The sequence below is a fragment of the Hyaena hyaena genome, unplaced genomic scaffold (assembly GCF_003009895.1).
Source record: "Hyaena hyaena isolate Hyena2069 unplaced genomic scaffold, ASM300989v1 scaffold_877, whole genome shotgun sequence".
Lineage (NCBI taxonomy): Eukaryota > Metazoa > Chordata > Mammalia > Carnivora > Hyaenidae > Hyaena > Hyaena hyaena.
The window spans coordinates 8,563-27,426 of record NW_024081514.1 but is presented as its reverse complement, the minus strand read 5'-3'; the positions used below and the strand labels follow the sequence as shown (position 1 = coordinate 27,426).

Here is an 18,864-nt window from a genome sequence, read left to right as displayed (position 1 = left end):
TCTGAATTACTAACATCCAGGCTGTGTGATCCTTAAATTCAAATGTACAGGTCTTCCTCATTGATTTTATATTCTTTTAAAAAATGTTCAAAGATAATTCAAAATTCTTCTTAAACATTTGTCTATTTTCCTGTGGACTTTTTGCATACACAAAAATAAAGCCTATTTGCTGGCCTTATTCGGCCCAATTATTATACCTCCAATAACGTCTGTCTTTGGGCAGCAACAGCCTCATAATTTTGGAACACAAATAATGATTCACACAAGGCTAAGGAAGAAAATCACCCACATTACTTAGCACCTTCTTCAAGAAATTAAAAAATGAACCACAAAACAGATCAAAGGAAAGTAACAGATTCATAGACATAAGAACAAAAGTGTGTGAGTTAGAATTTAAAAGCTGGCTCACTAGAAAAATAATATAAAAAGAACATAACACTAAATTAAGAAGACCAAAAGGGACAAAACACAAATACACAAAATGAGAATTGGTTAAGGGATAAAATAACCACAGAAGCAGGAATCTTAATACACACCTTTGGTCAAATGTGGCCAAATAAATTCTGAAAAACAGGATTAAATACATAGTATTTGAACGAAGAATAATCTGCTAACATTGACTAAAGAAGAAAGATCTAAAGAGACTGAAATTCAGGACTGATCCTTCAGATACTTTATGGCATGGATCTCAAATATTAAGAACTGAATTTAGCTGTACCTGTACATGTGGCTGAATCAACTTTGCCAAGAGACCTATAAAATAGAAAACTTTGACCAAAATCTACTGTTAGAAGAGGCCTAAGATACTGAAGAAGGAATTCAACAAAACCTTGCAAGAGTAGCTAATTCCAAATTAGCTGAAAATCTTTAAAAATAGAAAAATAAAGAATTTAGTATTTAATAAGCATAACATTTAAAATCAGAATAAATGTTGAAAGGAAATAGATGACTCAATAAATATTGCTGAGACTACAGAGTAGCCATATGGATTGACAACTCACAAACAAAATTTTCAAATGGATCAACAATTAAAATGTTCAAAACAGGGGTGCATGGGTGTCTCAGTCAGTTAAGTGTCTAAGTCTTGATTTCAGCTCAGGTCATGATCTCATGGTTTGTGAGTTCAAGCCTCATGTCGGGCTCTGTGCTGATAGCATGGAGCCTGCTTGGAATTCTCTCTCTCCCTTTCTCTCTGTCCCTCTTCCTCTCTATTTTTTTTTTTCAGAGAAAAATAATCTTGAAAAAATTCTAAGAAAAGAGTCATTTAAAAAAATGTCCAAAAACATCTGTAAAAGTACCAGAAAACAATGTGATAACATTTCATCTTAAAATGAAAAAAGCATTCCTAAATAGATATACAATGAAAAATTGATAAATTGTATTACATAGAAAAATGACAATGGCAAAAAATTACTCTGAGAAAAATTTTAAAATAAATAAAAACTGTAGGGAAAAATAAACATTTGTAGCTCTTACCATAGACAAAGGGACACATGAATTAACAAATAGTTCTTGTGAAACAAAGTGAAAAAGATAGAAACTCGGTGGAAAATGGACAAAAGAAATAGTTAATTCCCATTTAAAGAAACAAAATATGAAATATGAAAGTTATTAAAATCACTCAGCTTACGAAAACAGTATTTAAATTAAAAAATTAAAGTTAAATCAAAAAATTAAAAAATAACTTAAAAATAAATTAAATTATATAAATTGAAAAAAAAGCATTAAGTTTCTTATGAAGTCTGTTGCTAGCTATCGGTTTTTATGTATCTTCTTTATAGTGTTGTAGTGGCTCCCATACACTTGTGGTTTCCTGTTTTATCCTGAATTCGTGTTGGATTTTGTCAAACCATAATTTAATGCTATTGTTCTATTTTCATTTTGACTTTGTTATTTTCTACTTGCATTAGTCTTAAACTGTTCTGCTCTACTTGTGTAAACATATAACATCATCTTTAGTTTATTGATGCAGTGTATTACACAATCTAAAAATGTTGAACCAGCCTTGTACACATGGAATAAATATAAACACCAAAAAAAAAACTTATTTAGAAATCATATTTCACTTTTCAGATTATCAAAACCCAAGTGTTTGTCAAACCCTCTGTTGGAAAGACTCCAGAGAAACGAGTACTCTCATATATTGCTGATGGGGATATAAATTTGTACAATTCCTCCAGAAGGCAATTAGGAGATATCTACCAAAATTATAAAGGCATATACCCTCTGACTCAGAAATCACACCTCCTAGAATTTATCGATGTTCATAAAAAGACATATGTGGAAGTTTCAATTCTGTGGTAGTCTATAGTGGCATAAAATATAAAACTACCCAGATGCCAACAGGAAATTGATTAAATAAACTGAAGGACATCCATACTAAGGAAAACATGGTAACAGATTAAAAAAATATATGTATTGAGAAATTTCCCTATGTACTGGAAGGAAAAAAAAATCCCTAAGAAATGAAATTAAATAAAAAAATGCCAAATGGTATATTTAGTATGCTTTCTTTTAACAATGCAGAGAAAATTTTAAGTAAATTATTTTGTTTTATTTTATAGATCTTTGAAGGATACACAAGCAATTAACTATAGGGAGAGATAGGGGTAAATGAGGCAAATGAAGATCAGTAGTGGGAGGGAGGTTTCACTGTATTAAAACACTGACTTATGTAATAATAGCTATTTTAAACATGAGGAAATAGTTCCTAAGAAGAGAGTACTTGCATATGCCAGAATACCTAGAAGTTGTTGGAGCCCAGAAAAAGAGAGAAGTGGAATTAAATAATGTGGCACATGATTATGTATAATCTATATGACTTTGAAGTACAGTATATCAGAAAAACAGGACTATTTTGAATAGTGCTTTACTTTACCTTAGAGTAACACGTACAACTCTTCTCTTCATGGAATCCTTTTTGTTCAGATATTTCATTTGATCCTGTTTTTTCAGTGGTTTTTTCAAAGGAAGGACATAGGCATCAGTGGAGGGGAAGAATAGTTTGGAAAGTGCAGTGGCAATTCTCCATCCTATGTATTTGGAGAAAATTTCATCCCCTACATTTGATGAGACTTTTGCACTATAATTAGTGAAGGGATCAGTTGGGTCATTTAACTCAGCCTGTGGAAAGAAAAGAAAAAGCAATCTGTTGAAATAGAATTAAATGAGAGGAAAAATGATGTATTATTAAATAAAAGATGCGTATATGTTTATTTTCTTTGACTAATGTCACATTCTTCCTATTAAATAAAAATAGCCTTTATAAGAATAAAAGCAGATTCTCAAAAGGTTTTTAAAATTATAACAGCTTTTAGTGAAATCAATTAAGCATGAACAAAACCAGTCTTAAAGTTTCAAAACTTGAATGATATAATTGTATTTTCAACTTGTACATTTCCCACACAAGAGTTTCACATTTATAATATTTATTAAGAAATTAAGCGGGGTGCCTGGGTGGCTCAGTCGGTTAAGCGTCCGACCTCAGCTCAGGTCATGATCTCACGGTTCATGGGTTCGAGCCCCGCATGGGAATCTGTGCTTATAGCTAGCTCAGAGCCTGGAGCCTGTTTCGGATTCTGTGTCTCCCTCTCTCTCTGACCCTGCCCTGTTCATGCTGTCTCTCAGAAATAAATAAAATATTTTTTTAAATTTTTTAAAAAAAAGAAGAAATTAAGCAATCTAGGGTGACTGAGTGTCTCAGATGGTTAAGCAACTAACTGGATTTCAGCTCAGGTCATGATCTCATGGTTGGGGAGTTTGAATCCCACATCAGGCTCTGTGCTGACAGGGTGGAACCTACTTGGGATTCTCTCTCTCCCCCTCTTTCTCTGCCCCTGCCCTGCTCTCAAAATAACTAAACATTTTTTTAAGGTAAGCAGTTGAAGTTTTATTAAATCAGAATTTCATTTGTACATAATCTAAACTTTCTTTGAAACTAACAGAAAATGTTTATTGAACAAAATTTGTGTTACAAACAAAAGGTCTTTGTATTTAGCTCATTTTGAAGATGTTCAAGGATTTAGATTTAAATTAAGTTTAGTAAGTTCTAATATTTAAAAAAGATCTAACACAAAAATTCCACAATATTTAAGCAATTTTTAGTCATGAAAGAACTATTTGCTCAAATTTCCAATTTATGTTCAATACTGTCTGTGACTGACTTTTATTACAACATCTCTTGAAATGGCTAGAGGCATATTTTCCTTAGCTAGAATTAGTAATAATAAATGAAGATGTAACTTTCAAAATCTCATGTGTTACTTTTTTTTAATGTTCACAATATGTTCATGTTAGGAATTCTTTCTTACAAATAAATTGGATGTCACCTCCTTTCATTAAAATTTTTATGTTTTTTATTCCATATTATCCATCTTCAGGCAGTTTACTACCAGTCACTCAGGATTCATTTTACATGGCTATTGGTACTGTTAGAAAATTAAGGAACAGAAAATATTTTTCTGCATATGAACATCTAACTTTAACCCTAAGATTCCAAGATCAGTTTGGCTCAATCACATTACTGTTTGAAGACTGCCTATTGCATTACTTAGACAAAATTATAGTGGGGGAAAAATGAGAACAATCTCATGGTAAAACTGAAAAACAAAGGGTTAAAGCAGTGAAGAAAATAGCAAAAGGCAAGAAATAAATAGGGATTCCTGTAAAAGCTCTGGAGAATGGTAAAGAGTAAAAATCAAAAGACATATGTTTATAGTATCCAGGGTGAACAAATAATTATATTCATACTACTCTCAGTTGTTGTAGATCTTGATTATTAACTAGGCTGAAATCGTAGAAGGAGCATCAGTTTGAAACAAGAAGTGACACTGTGTCTAGGACACTTCATAGCTTTCTGACTTTGAGGAAATTAATGTCTCAAAGACGACAGGTTCATCTGTTAAAAGCCAACTATAATACCACATTTTTTGAGCTATTTCCTTTTATTTACAGTTTGTGTCCAATACAAATCAATTCCATAACATGAGAAGTAATCATGAATAAAAGCCTAAGTACATAAACACAGCAATCAGGTATGAAACAAAATGTAATGTTCGGTCACACACTCAGTAGCTTGAGCTCTGTTGAATATAGGGTTCCAGGGTAGATTTCTCAAGATTAAAAAAAATTGACTTTAGCTATCAAGACTACTGTGGAGCTATTAGATATCGGAACATGTAAGCATTAGTGTGTGACCATGTGAGCAAAAGACTTTAAGGAATATCTATTTTTAAAAAGGTTTCTGTGCCTTGAGGCAGCTGTGAAAGATTTACTTTCCACAATTCAGCCCGCTTTAGGCTCAGGACCAGGTTTTAACTATCTAAAAATATTGACTGATAACACGAAGTGGTCCAAATGAGGCTGGTTCATAGAGTTTCTTTTACAAGTATGTACTAAGAGTACAAAAATTCTTATGAATTTACTGTAAGTAAGTTTCCAGTCTTCACTTTCCAAATACTTGATTTACAGTTTTGGTTCCTTCACATCTTTACCTTTTTAACTTCAAGACTTGTCAATTTTACCTTCAAAACAGATCATATTTTTTATTGTAAAAAGTATTCAACATATGCAGAAAGAAAAAGAAATTTGAAATTAGTTGAGGTCAATGTACTTTTTGGAATCATTTGAGTAAATGCACCTGGCACTTTTGTTGAATAGGAACAGGTGATAAATAAATATACAAGCAAAAATTACTCCTTATGCTTGGACTTGGGGTAGATTCAATCCATCATTGCCCTGGTACGTGTCAATTACTGTACTAAAAAGTCAAATGCAATGTCAAATCCAAAGCCTCAAAACAAAGTGTTCAGTTCTCAAGTGAACAGTGATAGTTTAACAATGTAAGCTTTATCTAGAGCACACTGGCCTTAAATTAGAACACCTGACACATATTAAGGAATTACAGTAACACCTGGAAGTATCTTCCAATATACATATAAAGAGAATCATAGTAGCTTTTTGTATTACCTATTTTATGGCCTCAATGAATCAAATGAAACCTGAAATCTCTTTTCCACATCTCATGCTTTATCTCTAGGTAAGATAAAATCTATTCTCATTTTCTTAGGTAGGTCTTTATGTATCTATATTTAAACAAAAAGTTTATTTTGAGAGAGAGAGAGAGAGAGAGAGAGAGAGCCTCAAGCAGGCTCCACACTGTCTGGAACTTATGAACCAAACCATGAGAACATGACCTGAAAAGAAAGCAAGTGTCTGGCACTTAACCAACTGAGCCACCCAGACACCCCAGTGTGTCGATACTTCTTAAACAACATTTAAGAAAATCATCTCTTCACTAATTTAGAATGCTGTTTCCTTTCATCTTATGCTTGACATCCAGCAAATTTAATACTGGGATTCATCATTTAGTCAAACGCTTGACATACTCTTCCAACCATTCAATTTTGGGATCGTTAACGTTTTCTGTGTCACTAAAATAAGATATGGAATTAGCAGATTCGTTGAAGACCTGTTTTTATCTGGGTTGGATCTAGAAAATGGGGAAGCACAGAAGACCTCCTTTATCAATCAGGAAAGCGTTCCAAAACCTTCGGCGGATCCCTGAAACCATGATAGTACTAAATCCTATGTATACTGAGTTTTTCCCTATACATACATACTTACACTAAAGATTAATTTATAAATTAGGCACATCAAGAGATTAACAACAATAAAATAGGACACTTATGACAACAATCTATAATAAAAGGTAAGTTAATGTGGTCTCTGTCTTCCAAGTATCGTATTATCTTGTACTCACCCTTCTTCCTATGATGATATAACATGTTAAAATGCCTGTGTGATGAGATGGGACATGAATGATGCAGGCGTTGTGACTTAGCATTAAGTTTACTACTAGATCTTTGGACACTTGGTCAGATGGATCGTCTGCTTCCTGACCATGGCTGACCACAGGTAACTAAAACCTTTGAAAGCAAAACTGCTGATAAAGGAGGACTACAGTATAAATGTTTCTTGGCTTGAGTCTCCTACGAGTAGATAGGAGAACGAAATCATGAAGAGACTGGCTACTGCGTGCAGAGCACTTAATTAAGGGACTAACTGTTGCCCGCAGAGCATTGCTACTTATCTTGGTGGTGGAATTAGCTAGATTTGAGGCAGCCAGGTTATTCTGGGAGGAGTTACACAAAAGCATTACAACAGCTGCTTGCTGCGAATAAATCTGCATGGGTGGGAGCAGCGCCAGAAACAGCAGCCCCAGTTTGAGCCTGGCTACCAAAGCTCTTCCCAGGTTCCCCTCTTACACCACGTGCTGCACGCCTCATCGGATACCAGGCGCATGAGAACCTCCAGCTGGGGTGGGCTCAGGCAAGGCGGTCAGTTACAATTCATTGTATTCTGCTTAATCTCCCTGGCTCAATTTTTTTTATAAGAAAAGTAACATCGAAATCAATAATAATAAGTAGTATTGTGTAACTATATTACTATGAGCTTTTCCATTACTAAGAGGGATGGATAAATAAATGTGTGAGTAAATGAATGAACCAACAAAAATAATTTTTAGTATTTTTCTGGTAAAACACATTGTTTCCAGATATAACATTATCCTGCATTACGGAATGTTGATGTTATTTTTCTATCATGTCTCATTTGACTACTCCTTGATTTCTCCCCTCCCAGAACAGGTCACTTGTAGATCCAGATGTTGTGCTTTCATGAAGCAAAATGAAGTCATGTCCACATCTCTCATATGGTTCACTGATTGAAAGCCTAGGTAAACTTCTCTCCCCCACTGACGTTCAAGGCATTCAACTAATGAAAATATAGTCTCAAATATCAGTCAAATGTCTATTTGCTTTATCTTTAAAAAGATTGTTTCTTTTCCTGCAGGAAGTACCAGGAAATAATAGGGGCTTCGCAATTAGATCTGAAGTCAGGCCTGACTTTTCCACTTGTTAAAGAATGCAAATGTTGGGAAATGTTACCCCTCTAGGACTCTGTGTTTAGTTCTGACTTGTTTTTCATATGTGATATGGAGATAATAGTAACTACTCTCTGAGTTTTGTGAGGGCTAACTTAGTAGGCAGTGGGAAATTCAACAAGTATTTGTTTCTTTTAGAATTCCCAGGGACAGAGCACTAAACCGCCAGCCTTTGCACTTCACCCCAGAGAAGATTTGATACAATCTCTGCCAGGCTGAAAACAATTTTATTATATTGTCACTTTTACATTAGCAAATCTGTGAAATAGAATCATGGTTTTACTACCATTGTTATCTCTTTTTAAGAGTCTTCCTTCCCTTAAAGCCATTATTCTAATGTTGTAATCCAGAAACTTAAATGCCAGCTATGCAGAAATACATACCTATACTTCTTAGAAGTAGGCTAACACAAAATATTAATGACCATTCCTTACAATAGATTCCAAACTTGCAATTTACTACTACTTACCTACCAGCAAACATTACCTCAAACTCCATCTGTTAACATCATTTATACATTACATACATTTTTATCAAATGTCTGTACTTTTTAGCAATGTCCACGTAGGCTTTAAAATTCAGGATTTTCTTTGTTGTATTGTTGAAATGAAATTTTTTACTAACAAACAAATGGCAATTTTGGAATATCTATGTTAATTTTACTGATCTAGTATTAAAATTGGAAAGATGATGTACTTGAAGAGTATTTCTTTCACACACATGTTCTAGCCATGTGTAGGGGCAGATGCCTACCATTTTGTCTTGTATTGGTCATAATGGTGGTAAAAACAAACAAACAAACAAACAAATCATGGTAAAAACAAACAAACAAATCATCCAAGAAGATAGACAAATCAGCACAAAGGGAAATTTGTAATCTAAGTAATCATGATGTAGTAGCAATGCAAAATAAATAGAAAGATAGATAGATAGATAGATAGATAGATAGATAGATAAGCAAGCCTCTCCAGAGTTCTTCATTTTCTATCCATGATTAGGGAAATGTAACAAACACATCAAAAAGTAAGCTAGCTTACATTCTGCTTGACATGAGAGAATAAAAGAGAAAGAAATAGGATGTTAGCCATTGCATTAGAGTTTATAGCAAATCCTGTTCTATTGCTGTCTCTCTCTTTTGTGTCTCCATGTGTCCTTAAGTAATATGGAAATATTTAACTAATTTGCAGGAAAAAATGGCAGTTTTTTCTTCAAATTTCAAATTTTAAATAGAAATGACTCATTGGTGGGGCACCTGGGTGGCTTAGTCGGTTAAGCGTCCGACTTTCGCCTAGGTCATGATCTCGCGGTTCGTGGGTTCAGGCCCCGCGTCGGGCTCTGTGCTGACTGCCAGCTCAGAGCCTGGTGCCTGTTTCAGTCTGTGACTCCCTCTCTCTCTGACCCTCCCCTGCTCACGCTGTCTCTCTCTCTCTCTCCTAGAAATAAATAAAACATTAAAAAAAAATAAAAAAAAAAAAGAAATGACTCATTGGTAGTTTCAAAAGATTATTTCCTACGGAAGTTATAAAATCTCACAAGGGAGAAGGGCATGAGTGACTACTATTAGTAGTCATAACATATTAAAATGGTGGTCCTTGGACCATCATTATCCGTCACTGCCTGGGAGCATGTTATAGGTACAGAATGTCAGGTTCTCCTCCTATATATCTTGAAGTCTGAGAAGGGATGATGTAGTAAAGAAAAGAATGAAGATGGGAATATCCCTCTTTCCAGTTGTGGGATCTTGCACAAACTGTCTCTGAGATGGCTTCCTTGTTTCTAAAATGGGAAGATGATACTACTCCCTTTACAGTGTTATTATAAAGTGGAAACACAAAAATTGAATACATTTACTAGCAGTGTCTGATGTAAAAAAAATTCTTCATTTTATTTAGTGCCTTGTTTATATTTAATTTTGGAGACACAGGACACAACAGAGTGGAAAAAGCAGAGGCTTGGGATTAAGTTGACTCATAGAAGCATCCACCACCAGCCACTTATTTTAATCATGTTTAGATTCAGATGCTCCCATCTGGGTGGATCATTGTGGTGGTGGGAGAGTTATGGGGTGTAGACTAGTTAATATGTATAAGATACTTAGCACAGTGTTTGGTTAACTGTAAGTTCTACAAATATTTTTTTTCTCTTAAAACAATGTATCTGTTACATTAAAATTCTAATGATAAGTATTTAAAGAGACTGTACTCTTCTAAAAATACATCTCCCTTTCCACACTCAGACTTCCTATTTATGTCAAAAGAAGAGCCATATGTGGAGGAGGAGAGAGGTAGGTACTGAGAGAGAAGAGACTAATAGTGTTGTTTGTTCTATTTTGCTGCTTTGTTGAGTACATTAGGAGTATGGGAATATCATTAAGAATAAAAATCAATTTTAGTTTAAAGACCTCACCATGAAATATTAACCACAAAATATGTTACCTGATGAGTCAAAGGTCCTCTTAATAAAGTCACATATTCATTTTAGCTGTACATATTTCTTTTTGATATTTTAGGTCATATACCAGATGGCAGAAACCATTTATACATGATGACTTTTCCTACATGTGCCAGCATATGCTGTCGAATTGCCTATACAGAAGAGTCTTGCTCATTGCAAGTCTCCCTGGAAGTATTTCAAACAAAGCACATCAATTAACATTTGTTTATTATGCCGCTGTGAGTATATGGCAGTTTTTTATTTCTTTCCAAATACTCAGGCAACAGTTGGGTTTATACTGAATTTGTCAGATGAAGGGCTCATGTTTAAGGATCTATTTAGAATCATTTTTCATTTCAAATATGCTATTAAATATTTCACCTCTCCTCTAACCTCCATTAAGCATCAGATTTCATGAATAGATAGAACAAGAATATAGATGTTAGAATGCTATTATGGATTTAAAAACATGTAAGACATGAGAGTACATAATATAGTTAGTAAAAGGTTTACCAGGGATGCAGATAAGTTGAGGTATTAAGTACAAAATTTTATTCATTAACTTCAATAGTATGTCATATAAATTGCATATTTATTTTTAAAGTATAAAATGAGAAAATTTCTACTTAATTCCACTAACATTGAGGCATATTCAATCCTTCTGAAAATAAATCTTTCTGACTATAATGAATGATAGTTTATAATTACGGCTATGTTTCACTCTGTGTAGGTAATACAATGATTACCTTACATGAGGAAAGATTCTGGCAACAAGGTGTTAGGAAGGAAAGAATAAACAAAGGTTGTGCTATAAACGTAGTTATTTGCATTAACTGATATAAAAGTGGAAAACATATTTTATTTTAGATAGAAGTATCTGAGGGGCAACTCGATGGCTCAGTCAGTTAAGCGTCTCACTTCGCTTAGGTCATTATCTTGCAGTTCGTGGGTTCGAGCCCTGCATCATGCTCTGTGCTGGTAGCTCAGAGCCTGGAGCCTGTTTCAGATTCTATGTCTCCCTCTCTCTCCACCGTCCCCTGCTCATGCTCTGTCTCTGTCTCTCTCTCTCAAAAATAAATAAACATTTTAAAAATTTGTTTTAAAAAGAAGCATCTGAAACACAAGCCTTCATAGGTGTTTTTAAAAATATGTTCTCTATCCACATTGAGCAGTGAGGGAGAACCTAAAAACTGACAGTTTTTTTATGACTTGTAAAAGAAAGTTTCTGCCCATTTTATACCATAGAACTTTTTACCCAAAAAGGAGTCACAGGCTAATAATGTAAGTGGTTCAGTGGAATTGGGGAATTAGTAAGCTATTAAGGAAAACTAAAAGTGTTCAGTCATTAATAACCTTTGTAGTTTTATTACTGTAAATAAGTGTTCCCAATGCAGTGTCAAAAAAGAAAGAAAAGGAAACCGTGATTTTACCATGTTCATCTTCTGTAAAATTAAACACACTTGCAAAAATAAGTTATATAGAAAGTATTCAGATTATTCCAGACAAGAAAGCACAATATTAATAAATTCAAGCTATCTGCTGTAACACATTACACCTATAGACCCAATGTGTGCACTCTTTTGAAATCATTTTCTTTTTGTCTTATTCAGATATGAGAAGTTGAGTTTTTTAACTTATTTTACAGTATCACAATTAACTTCCTTAAGAAGGCAGTTTTTAAAATCTGAAATAAATATGAATTTTTTTTCAGAAAAATTAAGTATAAAAGGGCAGGGATATCAGTTGTGGAATTTAGGAGATAAGATCACACAGGAGTAACTCAAGAACAGAACACAGAGACTGCGGAGAGAAAAACTGAGAACTGCACAGATGCTAATCACTTTTACTTGGTCATAATTACTTGTGGGGAATTTAAAGGAGTTAGTTTAGATATTATTGTTCTTGAAACCTACTAGAGACATGGTAATATACAATATGACTTTAGAAAAATACCAGCTAATAATAAACTGAAAAAGAAAAAAAAAAACCTTTATGACCAAAGTCATAAAACTGATGCAAGGAAAACCACTGCCTGGGAAAATAAACAGAGCAGTTGATTAGACACTTAACTTTATGTCATACCTAATACCAACCTAGAATTCTTAGCCAATAAAACTATCCTTCAAAATTAAATTCAATAAAAACCTTTTTAAGTAAAGAAAAACTGACAGAATTAGCCAATAAGAGACACTTATTAAAAGAATATGAAACGATTTTCTTTGGGCAGAAGAAAAACAATCCTGTTGAGAAGGCCAGAAATTCAAGAAGGAAGAGTAAGAAAAGAAACATCTAAATACGTGGGTAAATCTAAAGAATACTGATTATAAAAAATATTAATAATATATAGATATCTATAAACCTACACATATATACACACAAACGACACCCCTCCCACACACACACACAAAGAAAATGTTCAACAGCAAGATATATATAAGTAAAGAGAAATAAATGGAGTTAAAATATTTTAAGGCTGTTTTAAGGTCTAGGAACATATTAAATTTTTTATATTAGACTTCAATAACACAAGGATTCACTTTGTCACATCTTGGGTAACAAGTAAAAGGTATAACCCCACCAGAGAAATGAAGGGGGTAGGATGAAGTAATACATTAAAAAATCGTCCCCAAAAAGGCACAAAATGGGATCTAAAAAAAGAAAGGAAGTACAAATAGAATGGCAAATAACAATATGCCGTAATAAACATAGCTATATTGTAATGTAATAATATTAAATGTAAATAGAATAAGGCTCAAATGTAAAAACCATAATCTTCAGGTTAAATATATAGATATATACTGCTCTTCCAAAGTGCTAAAGATATAAGGATTCAGAGAGCTTGAAACAAAAAGATGAAAATAGATATGTAAAAACTAATCAAAAGACCCCTGATAAAAGAAAGCCATTATGATTATTTTTATAACCAAAAAGAAGGTTCATTATAAAGAACAATTTATAATAATAAGAGCATTGTCGCTGGGTATAATAGAATTCAACAAAAATCAAAATCCTAAGCATAACAGCAAAATCTCTCTACATGTGAAAATTAAGTGATGAACCTGAATAATCTATGGCTCTCAACAGAAATAATAGTAGAAATTAGAAACTCTTTTTAATTGGATGATAATTAAAATATTATTTATCACAACTTTCAGGATACATCTAAATTAACATGAAGAGGGAAACTAATAGTATTACAATCATATATTTGAAAAATGCAAGTCAGTGGCAAATACAGTTCAATAATCTTGGAAAAGGAGCAACACATTAAATGCAAGGAAATTAGCAGAAGAAAATATATATCTAATATCAGATATTAAAGAAATTAGAGAAAACATAATATAGAGCATCAATATCAAGAAATCAAAAGTTGCTTTTTAAAAGACAAAGAAGTTGATTAAACCCTTTGCATGATAGATTAAAAAGAGAACAAAAGCAAAAATAACAAGGATAAAGAATGAAGGAGAGAATATCATGTCATATCCTAATGACCTTAAGATATCACAGAAAGATAATGTGAAAACCTTTAGAAATCTTTTAAAATGCAGATGAAATTTTTTTCCTAAAAAAAAAACTGATGCAAGAAAAATTAAAGTATAGGAAGGTATAAAACTATAAAAAATTATTCTACAATTAAAACCTTTCTGTGAATATCCATGATGAAATGGCTTCATTCTAAATATTACAGAATTTTTAAGGAAGAAATGACATATTACAAAATCCTTCCAGAAGATTGGAAAAAAAAGATAAACACTTCCCAATTCATTCTATAAATCCAGTATAACTTTGATACAAAACCTTATAAGAAAGCATTGAAGGAATAAAATTATAGAATAGTTGGCACCTATTAACATGGATGCAAAATGTTAAGCAAAATATTATCAAAGCAAATAGAATAATATTAAAAAGGTTATTAAATCAAGTGTTTTTATTCCAGGAATGCAATGACTCTTCAACATTAGAAAGGCCAAGCAATGTAATTTACCACAGTATCCATGAGCAAGTTACTTCACCTCTCAAAAAGTTTTAACCTCCTTAAAGTGTCAATTTCCTCATGTGTAAAATTAAGAGCATGAAAATACAAATATCATGTGGTTTGTATGAGGATTACATAATTAATGAATGTAAAGTGCTTGGCACATGGCACACAGTACATGCCTATTAACATGTGCCTTTTAAAACAACAAATCTATTATCAGTGCCTTTAAAAACTTATAAATATGAAAGAAAAAAGCAAAATTTACATTGAACAATTTAGCAGACTAAAATCACATTTATGCAACTCTCAGAAAGCTCTTACTATGCAAAAAAATCACACCAAAACTTTGAGGTTTAGCATAGCTATTTATTTAGCCCCCGGTTCCACAGGTCAACAAATTAAGGTGGAGATAGAAGAATTGTTCTTCTGGTCTTAGCTGGACTCATTCATGTGTCTGTAGTCAGCTGTTTGGTCAGTTAGGAACTGGCTAGTCTTGGGAGGGGGCACTGGATCAGTTAGGATGACTAATCTCTGTACCATGCTGTCTCTCATTTTCCAAATGGGTAACCTGGGTTTACTCACATGGCAGTTACAGCATTCTAAGAGAACGAGAGGGCAGGCCCCAGTACATAAGTGTTTTTTAAAATTTCCATTTGGGGGCACCTGGGTGGCTTAGTTGGTTAAGCATCTGACTTAGGCTCAGATCATGAGCTCACGGTTCATGGGTTCACAGAGCCTAGAGCCTGCTTTGGATTCTCTCTCTCTCTCTCTCTCTCTCTCTGTCCCTCCCCTGCTCACACTCTGTCTCTGTCTCTCAAAAATAAATAAACATTGAAAAAAAATTTAATAAATAAATGAAATTTCCATTTGTCTAACATTGGTATTGCCTTATTTTCTAAATCAAGTCATGTGGTCAAGCCAAAACTTTGAGTATAGAAGGAATCGTGTCAAGGATGTAAATGTAAGTAGTCTTGAATAAATTGAGGACAATTACTCTAACAATGTCCCAAAAGTTCTAAGCAAGAATTCATCATTTTAAAAAGATATAAGAAATTGTATACATTATTTTACCCAACATAAATTACTCACCTATTAAAATTAAGTAGGAACAATTTTCTCCCAAAACTAATTGTTTTACTTAGCATTCCTATTTTTATGAAACCATTTCTAAGTCTCTAAGACTTTAGCTTGGTAACCCAAACATACCTTTCAAATACAGTGCCTACTACTGCCCAATCCAAAACTTTTTCTCCAACTAGGCAAGTAAACCAATGGCTTTTTCTTACATGGTGTTCTTGTTTCCTCTTGGCTCATGACATTTCCTTATCTAAAAGATTTTCATTCTTTGATGATGCTCCCCTGAGTCATTTAAAGTAGCTCATCATTTAAGTTTCCAGCTCAAGTACTACTTAAAGGTGACCATAACGCATTCCTTATTAATATAAGAAAAAAATTAGAAACCAAACATCTGAACTCCCTTGTGTACCATGAACTTTGATGGGACTAGCCGTACGTATAATATTCCATATTTGGAATCTTCTGTCTTCTGAATAAGACAGTAAAAATTATTATATAAAGGTAAGTTTTTGGACTTCCTTGTGTCTTCCATAGAATTCAGCATGACAAAATAAATTTAGGACCCAATATGTACATATTTATTTTGTATTTTTACTGAATTTGGTAAAAAATTTTTATATAAATTTATTAGTGTATATACTTGTAGTATCTTAATATTAAATAAGGGAATTCAAACTAAATTGATATTTCAAAGACACTGAGTAGACACTCTAGTATTTATAACCATAAATCATATATGTTGTTATTCAATAATCCACATGTCTCTCTCTCTACCTAACTTTTACATAATATAGATCTAGAGGGAATTGTACATTTTAGTTAATCTATATATTGCAAATTAAATGTATTTCTTATGCTAAATATGTACTATACCTAAATTAATATAATTGCCTTTAGAAATTTCTAATTTAGCTTTTCCCCTGAAGAAAACTTGCTTTCCCACACATTTACTATTTAAAATGAATGAAAGTATCCCTTAGAAGTCTGCTCACTAAACATTAAAAACTAATTAGCACATCTAGCAGTTATGCTTTTGTTTGTTCTTTTATTCTCAGAGCTGACTGCTTGAGTAAACATCTTTCCTCAAACCTAGCGAATAAAAAATATTTGCTATGTCCGATTAACCGACTTATGAATGTCAAATGCAATTATCCATAGATATTTAGTAAAATTTTGAAGATGAAAGACTATGCTATACCAAATGATTGGCCCTATTAGCAGGCATGTAAATAGAATTCTAATTATAGAAATGACAAATTTGAATTGGCTTTTTTGGTTACAATATAGAATCCATTTGGAACACCTGGGTGCCTCAGTTGGTTAAGCATCCAACTTCAGCTCAGGTCATGATCTCACGGTTCATGAGTTCGAGCCCCACATCGGGCTCTGTGCTGACAGCTAGCTCAGAGCCTGGAGTCTGTTTCAGATTCTGTATCTCCCTATCTCTCTGACCCTTCCCTGTTCATGCTGTCTCTCTCTCTCTCTCTCTCAGAAATAAATTAAAGAAAGACATTAAAAAAAGAATCCATTTGAGATGTGAAGTGGCATATAAAAATAGATACAAAACCCCAGAATAATATGAATAATTGAAAATTCATGGAAAATGAAAAAACAAAGACAAAATAATAAGACTGGGTGAGATGACTACATGTTGCCCTCTATTTCTATTTTGAAACTAGCCCAAATTTGACTCTCATTTTTTTAAACTCTATTGAGCAGCTTATACAAAATAGTAATAAAGTTCAGACAGCACAAGAAACAAAGGAGTATTTATTCCGTAAATCTCAGCAATGAGGATACTGGATGATACAGTGGTTGTCACTATAATACATCCAATAGTGATTATTTTTAAATTTTTCTTTCTAAGTTCTGTCCACAATCAAGGATAAAACTGAAGCATGGTTGCATAAAAGCAAGCCCATGGGATCCTAAACAATGTAGTTCTTCTAGTGGGCAGTTCTTGACTGTCTTTCTATATGAAAAAATATTAGAAATCTAGAGAAAAGGAATGCATATTTTTAGATAGTCCTCCATAAAGATTCTTACTCCAAATCACATTTATGTTTAAAAAGCAAGGAGTTTTGTTTTCTACTAAGAATCTAGAGGGCAGATACTCTGTGTTGCAATAATGACCACCCATACACTTTGACAATTAGGCAGAGTGAATTCATTATTTTTTCTTCTAATTTGTTAACATTAATTCACATCCCAAATTATTATTAGAAAACAAGATATTAAGAGTGTTTAGATAATTGCATCTGTAAAACCTAGAAAGAATCAGAAACTTTCGATGATGGGGGGAGGGGGGGTAAGTATACTTTAGGATAATAAACAAATTAACCTAGCTCAAAATAAGACATAGAAAATGAAAAACTGGTGGAAGTTTAAAAATATCATAGGATACCATATGGATAAAGCATCACTGGAAAATCACATTTGCATTTCATGAAGAATGGATAGCTAATTTCATAATGATTTTCTTTGAATGTGAAAAAAAATTATGTAGTCACTCAAATAGAACTAGAAAATCCAAGAATTTGTAAAATACATTTTTAACTTTAAAAAAAGACTAGTGTTAGTGAATCCAGATTTGCAATTTATATTATCTAAGCTGGAAAGAAAAACTTACAAAGAAGATAACTAAAAATAACTTATTATCCAAACTGAGACACTTTTGAGAGTGAATTCATTCACTAGTAATAAGAAAGCTAGAAAATTGGGCATAGGCCAGGCTAACCTGGGCAAACCGGAATGCATGGTCAGTGTACTTAAAATGTCTCACAAACACAAACCCAAGGCAGAACAGTTACTTTTCCCCTAAATCACCTCCTCTCTTCAAGCTTCTTAGTCAGGAGAATACCAACACTCCTATCTTTAACTAAACATAGATCAGTATTCAATTTTAAAAATGGTTTTCCCAGCTGAGAGTCACTCACACTTACTGGGAATGGACATTTTCTTTTCCTTAGAGAGAAAGGACAAATGCTTCTTGACAATGGAGGTACCAATGTACTGCCTTGGCTTTTATCTTACCTGAGCGATGGTAACTGCATTATGGATTCGACTGTCTTTCTCATGCTCCTTTGTTTTCTGCAGTGTTTGCCATATTTTGTTTCTAAATCCATCCTGCCCATCATCTCCCTGAAGTTCCCATGACATTTTCACCAGGTTATACACTAAGCCATAGTATCCAATCCATATGACTTGATCACCTGTTGAAAAAGATATATTCTTTGGGAAGGCATCATTTTATTCATCTTAGTAATACATAATTTTGTGAAAAAGAAGAAACGTCATTTTACTAATACAGTATTTTAAAGTCTGAAGTTCTGAGCTTTGGAATTTGTTTTATTCTTCACAGCTCCTACTCCTTTAATTTTAAAAGATCACAGCTTATTTTAAAATATCTAGTCATAAGAAAAGCTCTGCACCT

General features: G+C 33.1%; 1 protein-coding gene across 2 annotated transcripts in view; it reads right to left on the bottom strand.

Annotated features, from left to right (window-relative positions):
• The window catches only part of LOC120222485 (transmembrane protein 232-like), a 110,396-nt gene extending 91,759 nt beyond the window's left edge, over positions 1-18,637 (bottom strand). For both annotated transcript variants that reach the window (XM_039220330.1, XM_039220331.1), the window contains exons 1-2: positions 18,465-18,637; positions 2,879-3,123 (exon numbers count right to left, since the gene is read on the bottom strand). In XM_039220330.1, coding sequence (XP_039076261.1) covers positions 2,879-3,123; positions 18,465-18,590 — 371 coding nt within the window. In that variant the 5' untranslated portion in view covers positions 18,591-18,637. The remainder of the gene's footprint in view (positions 1-2,878; positions 3,124-18,464) is intronic.
• Between the last annotated feature and the right edge of the window lie 227 nt (positions 18,638-18,864).